Raw genomic sequence first — 23,535 nt, 5'->3', positions numbered from 1 at the left:
AGCATCCAATGCCTAAAACGTCACTGGACGCACAGCTTTGAAGTAGAGGCTCTTTAGATATACAGAAACCTCACCAGGAACCACAAAAACAACAAAAAAAAATTATTTCTGACGAAACCAACATTTTAGGCTGCTGGGTTTGGAATATGACAGTCCAATCTTTTGCCCAAGGAGGGAAGCTGAGTGGGAAAAAAGAAGGCTAGATACATCTGAACATCTAAAAAGACTTTTATCATTTACTTTGCCTGCCTGCTTATCAGCCTTTGACATGTTAAAAAACACCTAAGCAGCCCAGGGGTTATTGAATTTTGTCAAAGAATTTATGGATGGTGATTTGGAAAACCTAAATATTCTGTGGGAGACCTGTTCTGGTTACATTTTTTGCTGTTCGCTTTGGATTTTTCCATTTTCTCAGCCATTATCGCTACTGCCTACAGATTGCTAGAGCAGTCAAGTGACTCAATAAGGTTCCCAATATGCAAAAAATAATGTATTGTGCTTGCCCAATTTAACAGGAATTCAGAAGGAGACATGGATATACTTGAAACAGCAGAGGACATTTAGATTCGAATTTCTTGGGTTGCCCATGCCTCCCCAACCACCTATGATACAGACAAAGCCAGTCAATATGACCTAAGTCACTGCTTGGACAACGTTCTTTTAGGGCCTGATGATTACAGGATGTATAGTTTTTGTACATTAATAACTGTACAGACAGAGGAGCTGTGTACACTCATGTGTTTTATGCTGTCCTTGAGATTTAATCACATCAGTGCAAAATTACCAGCACAGAAGTGAATTTGACCCGTGATTTCAACCACACTTTAAAAAGAAAAGCTTTTTATCGCTTTGACTAGGGCATTAATATACTTCCTTAAACATATTACTAACATTAATTATCTTGCAACTTGTACTTTGAGAGGGGAATACATTTTCATTTGCTTTAAAGTTCATCCATAGCGAGAAATTCAAGTGTAATTTAGGTATATTTAAACAGTCTCAAATTTAATAGGCTTGTTCAAAAGTCATTTGCGTGATATTCCATCAGTAACAAAATAAATGTTACATTTTATTTCTGTATCATTTCTGATATTCTGTTGTTTCGTAGAGGTGACTTGGTACCGTTACTTTTATTTGTTAAGCTTCGGAAGTTTTTCTGATAAAACTTCATCCTTTTAAAGCTTTAAACGCCCAAAACAAAAATTTGTGTTCTTTTTTATTATTCAGCACTTACAAGATGCAGTAACATTTTTATAGATTTATTACCTTTCAGATTGCAATGCCAAACACAAGGTTTATTGTCAAATAAAGCATCATTTTGGTTTTTTGATTGCCTGCTTTAGAAGAGTATTACTTCTGTTCTATAATTGCCTGGACCAAATTATTTCATTGGTTTTGTTGATATCAAATTCTGGAAAGTATCCTAACCAGAAAAAAATACTCAGAGTGTAATAGTGTAGCCAGGCAATATGAACTGACAAAAATTATTTTGGAATTTGCTCACAATGAAAAAAAATCCAAATAAAAAATTCAAACAAAAATCCTCAAGCAATAAAGTATCATCCTAATTTGTTTAATTTTCTATTAGGTCCCTATCCAGCAAATAGTATCTCCAGCAGTATTTCCTGATGGATTTCATAGACTCCAAAATCCACAGAAACTCATTCAAAATCATAAGACACTAAACATTCTTTGGAAATAGAGCATGTAACATCAGATTCATGCTGGTTTAAGGCAGTTTGTAGCTGATCTCCCTGCACGTCATTGGCAACAGTTCACAGGTGTTGTCATCACTTGATCTATTTCAGCATTTCCATCATAGCGCCTTATAAGCACAATTTCACGGCAGCCCATTGGCAAAGCTACTAAGGAAGTATTCCACGTACCTTTGGATATGTGCTCTCCTACCCCATCACACTTGGGGGGGTAAGATCCATGCTTTCATCCTTCTTCCTGCAACTCCTGCTGCAGTCAAAGCTCCGGCTACTTACCGTCCCCATGTCCCTGCTCTGACAGAACAGGCTCTGCTACAGCTTCTGTCAGTACAAACTAGTAGGAGCACTGAATCCATTGTATCTGAAGCACATATGGATGCCCAATATTAATATTGAGCCATTGCTGTGCTACTGAAGAGCAAAGCAATCTAGTTTCCAAACGTTATACAAACTTTCATCAAGGTTCACATCATACCTCCGAGGTAAGCAAGTACTTTTTCCTTACACAGCTGCGCAAACTACAGCCCTGAAAGGTTAAGCGTTTCTTCTGTGGCTCCTGGTGAACCAACTGCCAGGTCTAGATGACTGAGTCACTGAATCAAGGTGCTTCTTGCTTTCTGGCTACACCCTACTTGGAGGCAGTCTTTGAGTTTCTATTTCACCATATCACTTACATGAAAACCATGTTAAGGGGAGAGGAAGCAGATCATAGTACCCACGATACAACATTTCCCTGCTCACTGCCTCAAGCTGCACAGGATGCGAAGGTGTGCCATGGTACTGTTTTATTTCAAACAACAGTGTTGTTCTGCCCCATGGTCAAAACCCCAGCCATATTCAAACTACCTGCAGGAATTCAGCAGAAGCATGGAACAGCTGATCAGAGCTGTTGCCTTTTTCAAAGGCAAGATTATACTAGTCACCTGGTTATCAGGAACTTTTTTTCCAGTGAGAGACAACGGCTCTCAGCTTTTTCCACTCACTGATCTCAGCAGGAGTGGGAAGATGCTTTCTCATTCAGGAGCCAACAATTTCAAATCAGCTGTGAAAGGGAGGAGTTCCTGACTCCTGTAGGTAAGTCCTGCACACATGCTTTATCCTCTTGATACATTGGTTCTGTTAAATAATATTTCAAAAATGTCTTATGTATATCCTATGTCAGCCAAAGAAACTGAAGGAGTCAAGCAAAAGGCTGTCCTAACACCTCTTATAAGCAGACTAAGGAAATCCTTTCCTCTCTTCAATACTTCTTCCTCTGGAAGAGCCTCTAGGGTTCTCACTGTCTTTTCTGTTCAGCCTTCAGAGTGGAGTAAGCACCAGCGTTTCCATTCAGTCTCCTCAACTCTGTTCTGGTCTGAGGCCAAGAACATCCACCCCCAGCGTTATTCTGTGAGACTGCAGGCAAGGGGAGTCCCACAATGTCCCTCTAGTATTTTAACCACCATCCTGAAAATCAAGATGATTGGCATGAATTCTGATGCAGGACTCATCCTTTTGGAATGAGTTAGCAGCATATTTATCCTTGCATACTCTTGCATGCATTTAGTCAGAGAAAGGCTGAAGGCTGCAACTTGAGTACAGAAGATAAACTAGCAAATTAGCCTGCTGCAAACAGCCCCCAGCCACTGTCATTTGGAAGATCACGAAGGCCTCATCATTTATTGTTATTATTACTCTCACAGAAAAATCATGGCTGTTTCTTTACTTACTTTTCAAATTCTGAGTCCTTCATCCTAAAACAGGTGATCTCAAGAATTTTCCTTAGTGTGTGCCTCTGTATCCATCCTGCACGGGTGTAGTCAAAAAGTCTGCAGCACCTGATAATGTTTTTCACATTCTTTGCAATCTACAAATTACAGGTGATTTCAATGAGTAAGAAACCGATACTGACACAACTGACACAAACACAATCACTAGAAAGCTTTGCTACCGTGTAATACAAAATGCCATTTTATACCTGTTTTGATAATACAGGACAACCCTCTCTGGCACAGTAGAAACCATTACAATAACACTCTGTAAGAAATGAATATTTTGCATTTACTCAATGTCTAAGATAATTTCCTCTTCAAATGGCACTAGTAAACTTGAAAACTCTTTTAGGCAAAGCAGTGAATTTCAGATACGATTTATATATTTCGAACAGTAGGCAGAGGATGATCTTCTTTCAATGACTGAAACCTAGAGATTTACTGGAAACCAAATATCAAAGGTCAAGCCAGGTATACATTTCATAAGTACCAGTGAACTCCAGAATATCAGTAAATTATTTGTTCTACGTATACCAAAGCATTCTTTTTTTCACTGTACTTCAAAAATTACCAAAATCAGGAAGATTCAGGGGTTGAAAGAAAATGTATACATGGGACACACTGACAAATAGATTAACATTCTAGCAATTGTAACTGTCTTCTCCAAGTCTGCTAAAAATCTCAGCAACCTGGACTTTAAAGTAAGCTTACAAACTGAAAACTGACAATAAAAGTAGTATTGAAAGCTTCCATGATTACTCTGTTCTGTGTTGAATTGTTCAGCTTACAAGGATAGAGCCTTGTTTAAAAAATACCACTCTTTTAAACTGCTATTTCTGCAAATGTGACTAGGGAATTGAGTCAGGCTGTGTTCTTTCTTGCTCACATAATAACAGCAATAATAAAGATTCTGCCACTGCTCCTTACTCATTCATTCAAATGCAGCTGCCTGAGACAGGATTCAATCCAGCTCAGTTACATATGCTTTGCCGTGCTACCAGGAATAAGGATGAAAGTCCTTGGAGGGAATACTGGTCATAGTGAAGTCAGTACTTCAATGGAGCCAAGATTTAATATCTCATCTGTTTTCACCAAAAGAGTCAAGATTCCAAGTCCAGTACTCCCACTGCAGAGCATTTATGCAGAGTGAATAGGCCTATTTGTGGCTATAACCATCCACTGATGTAAGCAACAATCACCCAAAGTAAGTAGCTATGAATCAGGCAATTTGACTACTTGGCAACTCTGCCTGGCAAAAAAAAAGGTGGAAGAGGATAAAGCTTTTTATCTGGTTAAAGACATGAGGAAGTAAAACAAGGTTTTGTTCGTTTAAAAAAAAGTCTCTTCCTATAGCAATAGATATAAAATCACAAAGAAAAACAAAATTCAAAGAAAGGATTAGGCTTCACCAAGGTAGGCTAGGGTTTCTCTTCCTTGTCATGACTGGCAAAACACTTCCACGACTCCAAGCTTTTCATGGAGCAAGAAATGCAGCAATCTTGAGTCATTTCTCTCTGCAATCAGATTTAACTGAAATGTATTATTTAATGAGTGAAGTGCAGGTTTGGATACTGTGGTGCCTGGCACCTGGCATATTTTCTTCTGCCAGCTTGATATGACCATTTGTTCTTATAGGTTAGATAAGCTACATACCAATCAGTTTATGCTATCAGAATCTTTCAGCAGAGACACTAGAAGCAATGTTCCCGTTCGTTTCCCGGAGTATTGGTGATATCACAGCACTTTTAGCAACCACAGGGCCTTACCACAGTGTCTTTGGCATAACGTGCTCAGTTGTCACTGATACATGCCAGCTGGCTGCTGCTCCCCACCCCAGCAATGACTGTATTTCAGCAGCATTTATGCTTGTAAAGCACTTGGGGATCCCTTGGGAAGAGGGAAGACAATGAATATTTTAAATATTTTCTTAAAGTTCAGAAGCACAAAGGATATCTATTGAAAGGGCTGTCAGGCATTGGAACAGCCTGCCCAGGGAGATGGTAGAGTCACCATCCCTGGAGGTGTTTAAGAGATGGGTAGGTGTTGTACTTAGGGACGTGGTTTAGTGGTGTTGGTAGAGCTGGGACAAAGGTTGGACTTGATGATCTTGAAGGTCTCTTCCAACCAAAATTGTTCTATGATTCTAAAACACATCCTCTACAGGTATCGCAACAGCAGGAACTTCCAGACACTTCTTTATGTAGACTGTGGCTTACTGCGAGATGATTTCCTGCCTCAAATCACTGAAGTTCATTTTGCTACCCACACAAGTATTCCTAATCACTGTATATCAAGGCATTTGCCTCAGCCCCTGTGTCTCCCATGCATCTGGGGTTGTAAGGTGCCGCCTGCGTCATGTGTTGCTTCCCTTTCCCGGCCTTTACAGAACTTGCTTGGTGGCTCAGGGTATTTGGCAAGGGTGGGAAGGAGATCTGGCAAGGGACTTGCACGTGTTCCCATTACCCCAAACTCCTGGATTCTGCCAACAATAACATATACCTTCTTTCTGATGTTGTATGGATCTGAAGAGGTTTTAGGGAATCCCCGAGACAAACAGGCCCCTAGCATTATAGTTAGGAGGAGAATTGTGTTTTGCCGGGAAGGTAGCTGGCTGGATGGTGAGGCAGAGAAGGTCTGCACAGACGCGCTATGGTGGCTTGCCTATCTAGGGGGATATGCGCGGAGGGGACTGAGACAGACCCAGTGTTTCTTCCTCAGGAAACAAAAGCTGCTTGCCCTTGACATGAGGATCAGAAGCAAAATCTGTATTCAAACTGGTGGTTGCTGCCCCTCATTAGAGCCATGCAGTCACCCTAATAAACAACATATGGGAAATCTGGGGTTATTATTTGCCAAGAAAGCAAAAATAGCAAAATTTTAATGGCAGCACTAAGAAATTTGCTGCAAGGAATGAGTTGGGGACAGAGTGGTAAAACATGCTGCCTTCTTCCATTTTTGTGAAAATGTGTCAAAAATGCATAAATTAGTAAAGAAAAACCGATACTATAACACCTGGCACTCTCTCTGGCAAAAGGACTAGAGCTCAGATGTGCTTTCAAGGCAAACCCTGCAACACAGGACAGCTTGGAAGCTTACCACCCTGCTAACCGCCCCTGAAGGGACCACGCATCAGATCCACGGTCTCCAGAACACTGTTCTCGAGAGTGGAGCAGGTGCATGTGAGGCAAGCTGGCCAGGGCAGGAAAAGGAAGACCCTCAGCCACTCTGCTTCCAGTCTGTCTCAGGACAGTCTGTAGCAGCCTGTCTGTCTGACTGTCCGCTTCCCTTCGGCCAGCACACCCATGCAGAAATGCACATGTAGTTTTCCTGCCCTTCATGGCACCCTGCTGTAACAGGCACCAGAGGAAGAAAGGGGATGAGAGGGAAGCTTTTAGAGGTATGGTTATATATTTTATCACCAAATGGAAGGTTTCAATCTGCAAAGATCTATCAATCTAGCATATTACACGCAGAGAGATACACACGTCAGATTCTGTTTGTTTTGTTAAAAAAGAAAGAAAGAAAATAAATGCCTGAAAAATATTCTCCTCTTGCTATAAACACATCAGTGCTCATTTTCCCTATATTCTACTTTGGGCCATTTTGTGTAAAATCTTTAATTAAAGTTTTTCTTTGAAATTGTCATCATCAAACCAGAAGAAAGAAAGTAAAAAACGGAAGGACACAGCTGTGCATATATGAAGTGCTATTCAGTACCAAATGAATTGGAACAAAATAAGTATCGTGACTGTTATGCTCTTAGTTTTGGCTCTGTATTCTCAGTAGCACAGTCTAACTTGTCACTTTATATTGATTCCATCTGTTTACACTCTGCAGAGTATTGGCTTCCTACAGTGAACATTTCCTATTTACCAGCTGGTAAAGATAGGCCCAAACCAGATAGAAAAGAATTAGACTATTTTCAGATCCTCATAAACATAAAATCAAAAATTAATGGGGGAGGGGAGATAAGAGTAAGGGGAGTGAGGAAAATATGGGCCTGATGCTTGTTCATATTGATAGCCCTTTACAACCCATTAGCAATTTTTAGAGACCTTGAAATTTGTGCAACGAGTACACAGAATAAATCAATTCTCAGTCCTCTTTACATTCTGCTTTACATGAACAGCCTTATTGTAAATGCGAATCAATCCCAGCACTTCCGTAATCCTTAAAGATGAACAGTCGGGGTCTGAATTTAGCTAATATAATATTCTCACTCCCACCAGCCAGCTATGAAAGATCTCCACGTATAATGAATGTGCACATGCAGTACAGAGCCATCTTTGCACTCAGACAAACTGGGTCTTCGTTATTTCTCTCTCATACTTACTGCACTCCTTTCTTAAGGAGGCTATTATTTGGAGGGGCTGACTCACATCAGAAGAGTCCTTTCGCTGTCATTGAAGAAAAAACTGTTTCAGGTTGCAAGCTCTTCTTGATCAAAGTTTTATTTTTTAACATGCGAGAACACTGTGTCATTGAAGTTGAGTCTCCTTTCTATGGTGCCATATACTTTTGCAAGTGTTACTGGGGAACAAATCTTGTCCCTAGTCAGTGAAATTGCACTCTGTAAAGAAAAAGAAGGTGGATTTGGGTGCTTAGAAGACACACTGCTCTTCATTGAACAGGTCTCTGCTGAAACAGGGCAGTAGGATGCAGCTAGGGCATCAGCTGGCTAGGAGAGCATGGAAAAGAAGAGTCTGGGCTTCTGGTACGGTATGAAAGTTCCAGTTCTTGTTACTCACAACACAAAGAAGTGCATAAGTATTCCAGCTACATTGCTGCCTTACTACCTTGTACACTCGCTGAGTGAGTAGAAAATAGCTCTTTCACGCACCATCATTTATATTCCCAGACACACATCTGTTCAGCACTTGGCCCTCCTTCCCAGGCTATTCTTTTCTTAGGAGGCTGCACTGTGGAGCCTACATGTTGTGGCCATTGTCCTACAGTTTGCTGTTACTTGATCAGTTGTTTGGGTTTGGAGTTTTTTTCCCCCTTTTCTTTAAACCTGCTTTTCCCAAGACAGTGACCTTCAGGAGTAACATTTTATTAGATTCGACTAGAAATGATGGAAGAACTCCTATAGTCAAACCTAAACTTGAGAGTTTTTCCCTGGCATTTGAAATACTCAGAATCTTTTCCTAGCTTATCTATGCTTTACTGAGCAAGTAAGAATGACTACAAAGGCAGTAAGGCTTACTTCCAACAAATACAACAAATAACTCTGGTGTCATAAAAACAGGCAAGGGTAGTCCTGGATCATTTGATTAAGTGAACTGTCAGCATGGCTAGAGTTTCTAAGTGCAGGAGAGTGATGAGAAATCCAAGGCCGCCTGTCAGGTCTTGGTTCCCCTATGTCTTTTCACTGACTAGAAGATGTTCTGAACCACCTGCTGCTTTTCTTGATCTTGGCCATCATGCCAGTTATGATGTCTAAATACACGTGCACGTGGTAGGTGATCCAAATGTGCCTTTCTCCCTACACAAGGAGAAAATTACTATTCTGTATTTTACTGAGGACATTAGGAACTTTTCCTTTTGGATTTGGGTTTTTTTTTGTGCTCTTTTTTAACATGCACATACAAATTCAAAATCCAATCAGAGTTACGAATATAAACGTATCCTTGACTGATGATGTGCATCCAAACAGAAGCAGAATAAGATTTATCTTGGGAATAACCCTGTGATACTTTGCAGATAAATATTAAAAAGAGTATGTGAACTCTTAATTGTATCTGAGTAATTATCTACGTACATCATGCATTTACATATCTTGCAGTACTTCTTTAACTGAATTGTCCCTTGGATATACACGTAGCAGTAACCTTGCCTTAAGTTAATGATGTTTTCTGTTGATGTCCTAAAATATACGTAACAGCTCTATTTCACAATGCCGTTAAAAATAACAGAACCTTGTAAATTAAATATACCACTAATTAGGACTTTGGAGGATATTTTCAATTCATAAATTCTATAATAGAAGATATTTCAGCAGTTTCTTTTGTGATAGGAAATGCTTAACATGAAAACATAAGTTACTCTTCAGTTAGCTGCATATAGCCAAATGAATAAAAGCTATGACATTAATAACAACTATACCAAGTTATGATTGATAGGCTTTTCTACAGCGAGAAAAGATTGTCTTGGATACAATCTGTCCTAACAGCCTTACGATATGTTAATATTTTATTCAGACTAGAGTGAGGATACATTCAGATGTCCTAGTCAGTGGAAGGGAAGCAAATGGGTTGCAAATACGACTGCAGCCCTGAGGTGCAATAACAGCTGTGAAATCAGAAAGATTTTATTTCCCCCTCCCAAATTACAGGCCAAACCCATGCCAAGAACAGCAGGAGGTTGGATTTTCCTTGGAATTTACATCAGGTTATGTTTAATGTATTCCTATGAACAGTCTTAGGGTAGAGCCAACAGACTGTCACACAGTACTCTAGAAGGCATGGGATATTCTTCTGTGTCCTTGTAAATAATAACTATTATTAGGCACAGTATCTGACATTAGGTTAACTTGCAAATGCCCAAATATAATAAAATATCATTATGTTGACAAACAGATTTTCATGGCTCAGTTCGTGCCAAAATAAAATAATAAAAATCTAGCTTTCCCATATCACACCACCACTTCCTCCTCGACTTAAAAAAGTGGGTTTGTGCTGTTCAAATTTGTGTTGAGATTTAAGTAAACTGAGCTGTCAGGTGGCTGGGTACTTCTAAGTGAAAAAAGTACAAAATGTCTCAAATACCATTCTTCTGACGTGACAGAATATTTTACACCAGTCTTGCAAAGGGCTAAACAATTACAGAAATTGTACTGCCATGGAGAATCTGGTTTCTTAAATAAGTCAAGTGTTGTTACTCAAGCCACAAGCAACTAGTAACTAAGAAATAAAATCACAGTGGGACTATGCCAGTCCTACACGAGAGATTTATTGCAAGACTTGAAAGAGTGCTTAGGTTTTTGATGCTAAAAAGGGATTCAGAGTGTGAATTAGAGAGGCTTTTAAAATACTATTTAGTACTTCAGCATAATTAAAAAAAAATACAAAACAAAATAAAAACAACAAAAATACCCTAAGCATGCAAATATGAGCAGATCTTCATGATACAACAACACGGCAGAATCATTTTAAACTGACATCAGTACATCAAGTGCAACACCTACTTATCTGAAATGAATTACCACCCCAACATCAGCATGTGTTTTCTGTTATTACCCTGGTCAACATACTTTCTCCTTGAGCAGGGATTCCAGCTGCCTTAATGTCATTTTTTGGCGACTGTGGCTGTTCAACCTGAAAATAAATATAATAAAAAAGATTACATTAACATAAACCACAAGTGCATCAACAAACATAAACCGCAACTGCATCGCCGCACCATTGAAGACCACTGTAGGGACATCAATGGGATGGTTTCGTTTTAGCATGTGAACAACTACAAATGCAAGAAAGTAGCTTGACCCTGCCTTCATTGTGCCTGTTCTTCACAGCTCTGCACTGCTCTTGGAGAAAATCACCACAAATCTGGATCCCTGAGCAGAATAGAGATGTGGCAGCTGCTCCTCGACCACAAGTGTGATGACTGTTAGTGTGAAATATTTTTTCTTGAAGAATGTTTTTTTGGCTGCTAACACAAGGGACGCAAAAGGATATTAGCAGCTTGAGCTGGCCCTTGGGATGACAGAGTACTTGGGAGTCCCAAGGTCAAGAAAGTTATAGTGCCAGTTTTCCCCTCTCCTCTGCTCCCATCAAGTGCTCTTCAGAGAACAACAAGAATATCTCCTCCCTCAGCACAAATCTGAGATCCATTTGTCACCAGTAAATTTTAAAATTATTTTTAAAATTAAAAATACATCGCCTTGCTTTTGCTTGTGTTTCTTCAACAGGCAGCATCTGACTTGCATCAGGCAGCAGAGCAGGTCATTTTGAATTGACTACCAGCCAAATTTACTTTCATTAGTGGGTTCTACGGGGGCTGAATTCCCCTCTCTGAACACCTTTCTCTGGTTTCAGCCTTAACTAACTGCTTCTGAAAAGCCTTGTGCAATTTTATTCGTATCTGTATTCGCGGGAGGAAGTCCTAGAAGCCAAGCTCTGCCATCATTTCAGCCTCTGAATTCAGTGGAACCGCTGAGTTTTAAACACGGAGTGAAAGCAGCTCTGATAATGCCGCCTAGAACTCCTGGAAAACAGCACCTGGACTGCCCTCCAGTGGTGGAACTACCGATCAGTGCCTGAGAGCTCTAACAAATCTACCATTATTTTTGATTCCGCACATCGCAGTCTCGGAGCACTTCTCTAACAAACTGGCTGCTCAAAAGACAAGATCGTCTAAGCACGATCCTTACTTTCCACATTTTAGTGAGTTCAAAAGGAAATCAAGAGTAACATCTTATTCTGTATTCTGCTTGAACACTGGAAGAAAATCCAACCCCAAGTGTACAAAAAGCTTTACCATTTTATTATATTGCATGTAATAAAGAAAAGATTAACCTTTTATTCCAGGAAAGATCCCTCATTTGTTATTTAATTAGTTTTCACTAATTAATTAGAATTTTTTAAGCTCCCCTGTCTCTCTGGGAGAAAGTGGCTTAGGTCCCTCCCTTTTTCTTCTTTTCTTTCGCTGCTCCTCTTCTTCCTCCTGCTTCCTTTCAAAGTCCTAATCCCATTTTTGTATCCTCAGTATTACACTCCCTCATTCTCTCTTTGTCTGAGAGTTTTGCACTCGCTGGGAACAAAGTTGGACTGGAATTTACAGAATATTTTTTGAGGCAACCCTTTATGGAAGGCCAGATCATACAAACCCACAGGACAAACTGAAGGAAAAAGAATTTCCCTGCAGATCCCCACGCAGAATTTCACCCTTTTTGTTTCACTGGGTGGGGGTGTGTATGTGAAAAAAATTTAGTGCTTCACTACAAAAGCTACTGTGAGAGCACAGATTTGGGGGGTTTGTTTATTTTTATTTTTACATAGAGTATGGCTCTACTTTCCATTTTACTTCATCGAAGGTAAGAATCCAAACTTAATCCCAGTTCACACACAGCTGGTGGCTTCTCAATTTTATTATTGAAAAATTACTTGCACTGGAAATGAAGACGAATGCGAGTTATTTACTCCTAGAGGATCAAATCCTGAAACATTATAACTTTCCCATTACTGGGTCCCTTGGCTTAGCTTCTGCATTTCACTTAGAGACCTGTCAAGATGACTGGCATGTTTTCAAATCCCTATTAAACTGAATCAATTATGATTTCTTTCATGCACAACAACTTTCATTGTTAATTTAAAGAACAGACTGATTAGTCTTAAAGGTTCATATTTTTCCAGTAGCAGATCAGTGGCTTAGAAGACCATTCCCTTCCCTTCGGCAATCAGGTAACATTCCTATGGCAACTACACACACAGAGGAAGAGGTCTCAGAAGAAAGTGTATCATATCTCTATGTCACTAGAAGCTCACGTTAGCAGCTAGATCCTGCCTTGAGAGCTAGACAACTCACAAGTGATTCATGACTACAGTTTAGGAGCAATTCGACTGCATAATATGGAACATTTACTTACCTTTTGAGCATGCTAGTACTTCCGGCAATTCCAGTGAACTTTGACAGGAAGTCAAGATATGGCACAGTACCTTTGCCAATATTTGGGATCTGTATTTCAATATACATGGATAAGTCTTTCAGTGATACCAAGTTTTTAAATATTTCATTTACATTACTCATTCTTTTCTTAAACAGCAAAAATAAATTTATCTTACAATTTTGGTTTTTTGGTTTGTGTATTACGCATTACTACTTCTCAGCATCTGGAATTAAGAGAGCATTAATTTAATATCTGGTAAATCCCTCCCAAAAAAATTACAACCTACGAGTCTTTCCATAATGTAAGATAAAGATTTCTCAATTCCCTAGCTCTATGATATTTCACATGTATATATGAAAGTATATTCATTCTCATGCCCCTCGCCGATGTATCCTTCTCTTGTTCCAAAAGACTATTTAATGTTTCAGGTGTATATGTGTCCCCCTAATGACAATTTAGTATAGAAAAGAATTTAACATCAATCTTAGCTGAAATGGGCTTAACCTGTTACAGACTGATTAGTTTCAAATGCAAATTAATCAATCAGTTCACCCAAATTAAACAAACAAGAGTCAAGTACATTAGAAAAAAAAATAAATATATAAAACCCAGTCACCTACACTTTCAGGACAGAAATTTAGGTGTACAATAATGCTGGTGCAGATTGTGCATGAGGATCCTCCTCAATTTTTGATAAGCGTCAGTCTTGATATCATAAAAACACTCAATGTTCCTTCAAGTCCAATCTGATGATGGTTTGTAAGGTAGCAAATACCAAAAGTGAGATGCAAATCTCCCCATGCAGACAAAAAACAGCTGGTCTCTGACTCAGAGTTCACAACCTAATCTATGCATATTCATAACACCGCATGTATATGAATTTAAGCTGTGAGATCTTTTTTTTTTTAAATAAAAAAAAATCTGCTAGTAAATTGCAGCTCTTTCAAATAGCGAGACACGGTACACAGACAAAATCCTCATATAAACATACCAATTGTCAAATTTAGCTCACATTACTCTTGCAAGTTTTCTGTGACTTTCACTTGAACAGAAGGTTTTGACCATGTCTAGCATTTTTTTGATCACATTGGTCTGGAACTGGCTCCCATTGAAATTTTGCTCTTGACATAAATAGGAACAGCCTCTAAATGATTATAAACAGCAATGACGTAGCATACCTCTGCCAGCACAGCATCAAATTCAGCTTCTGTTAGATGGAAGAGAAAGGTTTCAATCACTCTCCTGAATTCATCCTTTGTGACTGTCAGGGTCTGACCAACATCAAGCATCCGAAACGCTTTTTTCAGTTCATCTTCTTTTTCAGCTGCCTTTTGAAGTAAGATCTGACCAATGTCCCAGGAGAATAATGCGGGATCTGGGACAGAGCTCACAGACATAGCTGTAAAATATATTAAGCAGTTATCAGATACTCCCAAGTCACGTATTTTTCTGAGAACACAAATCAGTCCGTATCTAGAAATATATAAGTAAATCTGTTATTGTTTGTCCACTGATTTGAAAGCAATAAATAACCAAATACAGTTGTAAGTATTTAAATAAAAGATTCCGGTGTTTCCCTTTCTGCTACTACAGCCAAACCAGTAAGTTGGAATATACACTGATGTTTTACAAGTTAAAAAACAATAAATAAAGTTACAGTGCATTAATACATTCTGTGACAGCAGCCCTCTCACTTCAAACTACAGAGAAGATGTCTTTGCCCTGTAAAATTTAGAGACTTTATTCAGTTATCGAGCCTTGGGTAGAGATATCAGGTAGCAGCAGGGTCAATATTCATTATCTGTGTATAGAGGCTATGGCTGGTAAGCATTTTAGCACATGCCAGCCCCTTTCGCACTGAAAACACAACCAGAAATGGAAAGTGGAAGTACCTGACAGCACAATATAGCATACAGGGATGCCTTACATTACTTAAGGCACCTCTGGCTCTCATTAGACTTGAGTAAGAATTAAACAAGGACCAAAAGATTTGGCCTGATGTTTCTTTGGATTCATAATGAGCCAAATTCAGCCACAGCTATGAGCATTTAATTACCTTCTACTTGAATCAAAGGAGGTTTTGTACACAAATCTGAACACTGGGGCTAGTTCATAGGCATTTATGTTTTTTCCAAACTTTAATCTAGGATCTGCTTTAAACAGAATGTAACTGCCTTCATAAGAAACTTTGTTTACAAAAAGCAAGATGACAAAATACAGCTTTTTGTTATTTACAGCTTTGCTGCAGCTTTATGAGAGCCAAATTTTTTTGTTATGCTCATCCCTTCCTTACAATAAAAGTATACAATCATGGATGCCTTGCACATTTCATTTCAACTTCAAGCCATTCCGACAAAAGAAAGCATTCAAATTCACAGCTGGATACAGCTTTGGTGAAATCAATAGAGCTGTCACAGCTTACTCCTACAATGAATCTGTCCCTAAATCTAAAACTACATGGCAAGGAGAGGAGGAAAAGTGACACGAACCGTGATGGAGGAAGCCTTGCATGATAATAATTAAAAATTACTTGCAAGAGGAATGTCCACATTGGGATTAACAGCAAATTCATACTTGATTGGAATAAACTATAAATCTTTCTGCTCCAGAAAATGAGCTTTCTGTAGTAAGTGTATAGTCATTTCAAATGAGTTCCCAAAGGATAAGATGTATATCAAATCTGCTAATGTGTTATAATTGGAAACAGTGATCTTGTAATGACTTGAGAAGTGAGACAGTGGTCCAAAGAAGGCATCTCTCTCTAGTTCCAATGGACTTTGGAGAAGGGAAGAAAATAAAGACTCTGCTTCCTCACATACAAGCAGGAGCAACAAGAGTTGGGTGAGAAGGGTCATGGCTCCTTCTTCCACCGTCTCTCCATCAGTAGAACTAGATTGATTTTGTTCGTGTCCACAGGATCCAGCAAACACGGTGCATCTGTGACAGACAACTTCTCTCAAAGTAGTGAGGGAAACGTGCCCCAAACTCTAAACAGCACAAGGGCTCCTTGGCCACTGCAACTTGCTACATTGAAAAACACCACTGAACCCCAAGCAAAGAGTAGGACAGAAAGGACTGAGAAGATGATACCACCTGCAAGTTACACAGTGCTTATCCTCTGAGCAACAGACGGACTTGAAGTCCCAAGACTATAAACACTTAGACTTCAGTACAAACCTGCAGCTGATTTAATCGAGTGCTGCCTGCTGCCACACAATGATGCTCTGTTTTGTGCAGAATGAGATCCTGGGATAAATGTGGTGCCTTGAGAGGAGGGGTGCAAGGCACGGAGGTCTTCTGCAGTTGTCACTCTGGCCATTGTCTCCCCTAGTTTAAAACAAGATTATGAGAATACACCAGAGTACAGGACACAAAAAGAGCAAGGTGGCTTGCAACAGCACTGAGAGAGACAAAACCTGATTTCTTGACGTGAGATCTAATTTTCTGATAAAAATATTGACTGAGATAGTTCTTGCTGACTAGCAGTGACCAGATAAGAGGAGCCCACAATTTCTGTGGTTCTGCTGGATACTATCTCCTATGTCAGCACTTTCATATATGCAGTTTAGAGTAGGAGACTAGAGTGGCAGACTAACTCCTTTACCAAATAACACAGAATTATCTCTGGAAATGTTTTTGGCCATTATCTTGAAGGCTATGCACATTAAAGTACTCTAAAAATCTTTAAAAGCACAACCTTTCAGTTAGGAAAGCCTGCTATTTTATTAAGCAGTACAGTTGCTTAGATGTTTATTTAGACTTCTAGGCTCTTGCAGGAGAAAATGCACGTACCAGACATCAGCTCATTACACTAATTACTCTGCTTTATGAAGAGCTATTATTAATTTTCCGCACTAGGAAATGCAGGGCAAACTATACCGTAAGTATAAACAGAAGAGCTAACTGGGAAAATAACAATCAGACAGAGATAGTATTGCATGGCATATGCAACAGTTCCGTAAGTGTGGCTCACTGGTGACCCGCTAGGCAACATTGAACGGTCTGCATCTGCTCTGTGCAACCATACAGCTCCAACAGCGCCTGCGATTGCAAACACCGTTATGCGAGCTCCCGGCAGGAACCCTGAGAGCTGATGATGCTCTACAGCTCAAAACTTTGGGAGATGATGCTCTGGGGCTTATTCAGGTATGAGGAGGCATCTGTCTTTGCCCATGTGGAACATGTTTTGAGTGCTAATAGAATAAGGGTGATCCAGGTGATGCTGCTATCGCCCAGTCTTTTCCATGCTATTTCACAGTCATTAGTCCAAAAAATACTTTCAAATATTGGCAGTCCTATGCACTGGATCACAGGGTAATTCTGTTGATACCTATGTAGTTAACCGAATTGGACACTTCAAATTAAATATTTTTAAAGCCCATATTTCCTCTATTGCAAATGTAATTCAAAATTAGAAATTTGGTTTCTCCCCAAACTGAATGGCAGCCACAGAGCATAATATATTTCTTCCTGTCTCTGATACGTGCCAATCAATTGCACCTTGCTCCTCCCATTCAATTACCGCCATACAGAAAGCAAATGTTAGCACAGGGAATTCTGAGTCCTGTAGCATGCTGAAAATCCAGCATGCTATGTACAAATGACAAAAGCCATATAAGGAGGCTCAGTCAACTCTCTGTAAAGGGAGATGAGAAGTAAAAATAAAGCATACATTGAACAGCCAAGTGCAAAACCACAGGACAAGAGCAAGACCTACTAGTCCTCTAGCAAAAATGCAGCACTGCGCAGAAATTCACGGAGGTTAGAAAGGCCTTCTGCCCCCCCCCCCCCCCCCCAAAGACATCCAAAATGAATAAAAAAACCAAACCCACCACTGTTCGAACACTTCAAGTTTTCATCACCTAGCTCAGTGCTTTGGACTACTAGGGAAAATGAGAGGAGGAAAACAAAAAAAAGCAAAGGAAGAGAAAAAAACCACCTTTCTGACAACTTAAGCAATCTTGTCTTTATGTTATCAAACAGAAATTAAGTAGATCTGAGTAGACCATCCCCACTGATTAACATGCAGCAAATTAAGCAGTTGCTGGGTACTGTCACTGGGCACTGCATCTTCATCCTCTGTACACTCGAATTGTTAGAATAATCTCTGATTGGGTTTTGACCCAAAGTCAAGCAGCTTCTCAGGCACATTTCAGGAGTTAGCTTGATCAGGAATCATTCCCACTGGGCAGTTTGCATCCAACCATCCTGTTTCAGAGGGCGAGAAGTGTTTAACAGTCTGGACACAGGCTATTCCGTGCCATTTCGTCTCAGTGCCAAGAAACAGTCACAAGCGCACTCAATTTACTAGCACAGCCTGTCTACAGCAGTAACCCCTGGCACATGTCCTAGGTCTGTAGCCATCCATTAAGAGAAATTAGCCTCCAAGCATTCTTTCTCCACCATTCAGGTGGAAACCAAACTTTTCTTCTTCATCTGATACATAGTTAAGTGTCATCGTTACCACAGTCCCTTGGCTGATACACTTGCAGTGGCACCCACACCAGTTTGGCTCCCTAGAAACCGTACACAGGGAGGGTCCATTCCTCAGAGATCAAGAGCTCAAATGAACAGGCTCTGGCTTGCAATATCTACCCCATCATAAACATGGGCAGACAGTGAGCATATTTGAAACAAAGGAACACAAGCGGAATCTGCCGTTGCCTCCTGAGGCACCACCAAGCTCTATCTCAGGTAATGGAGGGTTTGACACTAAAGAGGCTCTTCCAGCTGTTTGTACCATGCCCAAGCCAGAGGGAAATTCATGGACCTTTCAGTACTACTCTGCCCTTTTTACAAGTTCAGCAGACATATTTAAACCAATCTGTTAGCAAAAGGACCACTCAAACAGCCAAGGCAGCAACAGCTACGTGGCTCAGTAACTGGGCTACAACAAGAATATGCTAAGTAGGAGCACATCCTGCTGCTGCTGAAGTCATGAGCAAAGCTTTCTTTGACTTCAGAAAATCAGGACAGAGCTCCAAAGTACTCTTGTAAAAAGCAAGTGCAACTGGTATTTTTCTGGACTCTAGGCATTTTCTGGTGGAAGTACACGTCTGTCTGGTCTTCTAACAGATTGCCTTTCTTGGCTACCTTTCACAGACACTTCAGAAATAGTCCATGGTCCATAAGAAGTCCATATACTGGAAGTGTCAAAGATTACAGACACAGAGCAATCAAATGCAAAGTTTCATCAGATACTGAGCCTGTTTCTCTTCTCACGTACACTGCCTTTACACCTGCAAAATATCAGTGCATGAATCAAGAATAACTTAGCTGCACTGAATAGCTCCTGATTTATGTTACTTGGAATTCATGCTGGTGCATAAAATGTCATAAATCAGATCTGTTGCTTATATTTTTAAGTACACCCCTACTAGTGGGAGGGCAAGATCCTCAGTTACCATAAATCAGAACAGCTCTGCTTGCTTTTCTATCTTCAGAAGAATTACAGCATTTATAGCCACTAAAGGATTTGGCCCTCATTTCTTCTCATTTCAATAATTTAATTGATAAGAGTTTCCCAATTGTCTATATACCATGTTCCTGCGTCTGAGGCACATTCCACTATAGTTACAAGGTGGACGGATCTTGCAAACAGTATAAACATTTTTCTGGCCGGTTGAGATAGTTAGTAACTGCCTTCTACGTTTCTAACAGAACAACGAGGACCTGCTACAGTGTTTCAGTCAGAACCATGGGACCACATCCTTTTCTTTTCTTGGAAGAATAAATTAACCTTTAGACTAGAATGCTTTTTCTACTTGTTTCTGAAAGCTTCACTTTTTTGTGCTGTATTTGGCAAGTCAGATAGCAAGTCTCACCATTTTCTGTTAGCTTTTTTTTTTTTTTTTTTTTAACCACATATATTATTTTAACTAAAGTAAAAGGATCACTGTAACCTTGTCCTTTATTTTGTTTCCTTTCCCTTGAAAGAGTGCCAGTCTCTGCAATTGTCAGAGAACAGCTAAGGCTGTGAATTCCCCCGTGCAGATCAAGGGTGAACAGTTTGTGGCTCTAGCACTATTTGTTGTTCTCATGATGGCGTTATGGCAAACAACCGGCAATGGAGCCACATCAGAGTATAAGCTCCTGTGCAATCTGAAATGGGTTACCAGAGGCTTCCACAGCGTGGTGGGTTGACTCAGACTGGCTGCCAGGTGCCCCCGTGGCTGCCCTCTCACTCTCTCTCCTCAACAGGACAGCGGGAGAAAATAAGATGGAAAAGCTCATGGGTTGAGACAAAGACAGGAAAAATCACTTACTTGTTACCATCACAGTCAAGACAGAGGCAATTTGGGGAAAATTAATTTATTGCCTATTAAAAATAGAATTGGATGGTGAGAAACAAAGACAAAAACCCTAAAACACCTTCCCACCACCCTCCCCTTCTTCCCAGGCTCAACTTCACTCCTTCATTCCCAACTTTTCTACTCCCTCCTCCAGAGCAGTGCAGGGGGATGGGGAAGGGGGGTTGCAGTCAGTCCATAACAGCTCCCCTCTGCCACTCCTTCCTCCTCACACTTTTCCTCTGCCCCAGTGTTGGTCCTTCCCACTGGCTACATTCCTTCACAAACTGCTCCTGCATGGGCTCTCCACAGGCTGCAGCTTCCTTCAGGGTATGCCCACCTGCTCTGATGTGGGGTCGCCTGTGGGCTGCAGTGTGGATATCTGCTCTGACATGGTCCTCTCCATGGGCTGCAGTGAAATGCCTGTGGCCACCTCCAGGGGCTGCAGGGGAATCTCTGCTCAGGCGCCTGGAGCACCTCCTCCTCCCCTCCATCTTCTCTGACTTTGGTATCTGCAGGACAGTTTCTCACACTTCTTTTCCCTCACTCCTCTCTCTCTCTCAACACAGCTATGCTGTTTTATTTTTTTTTTTAATCAGTTCTTAAATATGCTTTCACAGATGCACCACAGCTGATGGACTCACCTGTGCCCTGCAGTGGGTTCAATGGAGCCAGCTGGAAGCAGCTGTATCTGGCAAGGGGCAGCCCCTGCCCTCTCCTCAGAGAGGCTGCCCCTGCAGCCCCCCGCTACCAACACCTACACCCAAATACACGGGGCAAGTCACCTCTAAATCCGAATGAATGGTGAATTAGTGTTTTCCTGGGAAGTCACTGTTACTCCCACCTTACAACGCTTGCCAGAGCTCCCCATCTCTGAGGCATGCAGCATGTTCACCAGTGTTTGTTAGCCACAGGAAAAATCCTGGTGTGCAAATCAGACTATCCACTGTAAAGATGATGCCTTCCTTGCCTTACCTCTCTATCTCCAATTATGAAATCCTTAATTAATATATTCTCAGTCTGCAGTTGGTTCTTCTCCCTATTCTCTTTCCATGACTTGAGGGGGAAAGGCTGATTCTAGAAATCCCAACTACTTAGAGCCAGATTTTTCCCTACTCAGAGGATGACCAAAGAAGTTTTCTCCTCACTTCATACAGTCCAGGGAAAACAGCAGTAGTACTTGCTTTACGGGAAATGCAATACAGAAGCAAATAAACATGGAAACTCTCTCTATAAAGAAGGAACATAGGTACCATATCCCCTCCTGCATGTAAGCTGTCCCTGTGTGACACGCTAAGGCAGAGATTTCTGTATTCCAGTGCGTGTGTCTTTCATGCAGACAAGCCACCCCCAAAGGCCCTGCCCCTTAAGAGTTCTAATGTTGTTCAAATGGCTGAGCATGTTCTCTCATTTCTGTGTTGATAAACACAGGTGGCACAGCTGGAAACATACCTCCAACCAGGTAGCTGGGGAGGGAGGTCCCACTGGCTCCCCTGGCCAACCAGGCCAGGGAGCTGGCCCCACCCTAATCCATGGTGATAATCTTCTTGCTACAGCAGGTGATGGCTTTTCAGCAAATATAGAAATTTCCGCTCCCAGAATCAATTCTGACGAGTAAAGCAAAAAACTGAGATAACCTACAGGATGTGTGCAAAGAGAATTTTATATACTATGAGCTCAGGGACCATGTAATTGTGTGTCCCAAAGGCAGGAATTCCCCCAAAGTTAAAGCCAAGCTGCAAAACATCAAATAAGGAAGTTTAATAGCACACAGGTTGCCTCCTGTAGTAACTCCTCAGTGTTGAGCAGGTCATTCTGATTATCAGGATGTGCTCTAAGTCGGGATACAGCAACAAACTACTGGCCCCTAAAGGTTCTGAACTATAAAGCCTCTCTGCTTCAGGTACTTCAGAGAAAAAGTGAAAGAACTTCCTGGCAAACAGAACTGGGGAATAAACCACATGTTAACCAGATTCTTCTTTATCAGGGGCAGTTAGGGATGGCCTCCCTCCTGAGATAATTTCTTTTCTTTCTTTACTCCCGTTGAACAAACAGCCTTTCAGTCTTTTCTTCAGCCCAAACCCACAGCCGTCACCCTGTGACAGAGCACGAAACTCAGAGGCACTTTTCCCTCCACCCTTGCAGCGAGCCCCTGCACCAGCAGAGCCCCGAACCCCAAACCTCCAGAGCAGGCCGGTGCAAGCCAACCTCAGCCCCGCTAGCCGACCCCCGGTGGGGCCGGGGGGGGGGTGCGGCGGGGCCGGAGGGCCCCGCCGCACCCCCCCCGCCCCACCGGGGGCTGGTGGCCCTCACGACCAGGCCCCGCTCGGCGGTGAAACGAGGCCGTCACGCCCCGGACGGCCCCCGCTGCTCCCGGCCACGTCCCCGCAGTGAACTGCAGCGGTGTCCGGGCCTTCCCAGCCCCGGGTCGTTACCTGCGGCCCTGGGCGGGAGCGCGGGGCCCGCCGGTGCCTGCACCGTTCCGCACCGCCTCGTGGTCCTGCGGTCGCCGGGACGCCGTTGCCGTGGTAACAACGGCCTTCGCACCTGATTGGGCAGAGGCGCCGCTGTTGGCTTGGCAACAGTAAGGCAGGAGCCTATTGGGTGCGGGGATGGGGCCCCGGTGAGGCTCGCCCTGCCCTGCCACCGAGGGGAACGGGCTGCGCAAGGCCCCCCGGAGCCCCGGCAGCCTTTACAACTGCCCCCCCACCCCTCCAGGGCCCACCGCGGCCTTCGGGAGGACGCTGGGCCCGGGGCCTCACGTAGGGAACCGGGGATCGCCCCCCGGCGAGGCTCTGGTGGCCCTGAGGTGCCCGCTGGCCGGGCCCAGAACGGAGGAACAGCCGAGGGGGTGTTAGTACCTGCTCACCCCTGTTGGTGTATGAATGCCTTTGGTTTGAGACGTCATGGAGCATTTCAGTGAGAAACTGGGCTCTTTTAGGTTTCATTCAGCGCAAAACGCATGCTTTTTCACGGTGTGGGGACCCATTGTCTCACACGTAGCCTGCACCCGGCGCTAAACTGTAGCAAGTCACTTTATTGCCCAACAACCCCTCACCAGCCAGGGAGGGGAATCAGGAGAGCAGACCCAAGGGTAGAAGTGAAACAGATTTAATGAAAACATCACCAATACCAACAGAGATACACAGACAATGAATATCCAGTTGTCACAA

The 23,535-nt window shown here is 41.9% G+C and overlaps 1 protein-coding gene across 1 annotated transcript in view; it reads right to left on the bottom strand.

The window, feature by feature from the left end:
- EFCAB6 (EF-hand calcium binding domain 6) overlaps positions 1–23,270 on the bottom strand; it is a 109,905-nt gene extending 86,635 nt beyond the window's left edge. The window contains 5 exon segments of the mRNA XM_086461174.1: positions 13,053–13,219; positions 14,252–14,472; positions 21,815–21,828; positions 22,798–22,959; positions 23,224–23,270. Of these exon segments, the coding sequence (XP_086317300.1) occupies positions 13,053–13,219; positions 14,252–14,472; positions 21,815–21,828; positions 22,798–22,959; positions 23,224–23,270 (611 nt within the window).
- Between the last annotated feature and the right edge of the window lie 265 nt (positions 23,271–23,535).

The sequence above is a fragment of the Leptosomus discolor genome, chromosome 1 (assembly GCF_034619465.1).
Source record: "Leptosomus discolor isolate bLepDis1 chromosome 1, bLepDis1.hap2, whole genome shotgun sequence".
NCBI lineage: Eukaryota > Metazoa > Chordata > Aves > Leptosomiformes > Leptosomidae > Leptosomus > Leptosomus discolor.
Note: the sequence above shows the minus strand (reverse complement) of the source record. Positions and strands in the feature narration are given on the sequence as shown.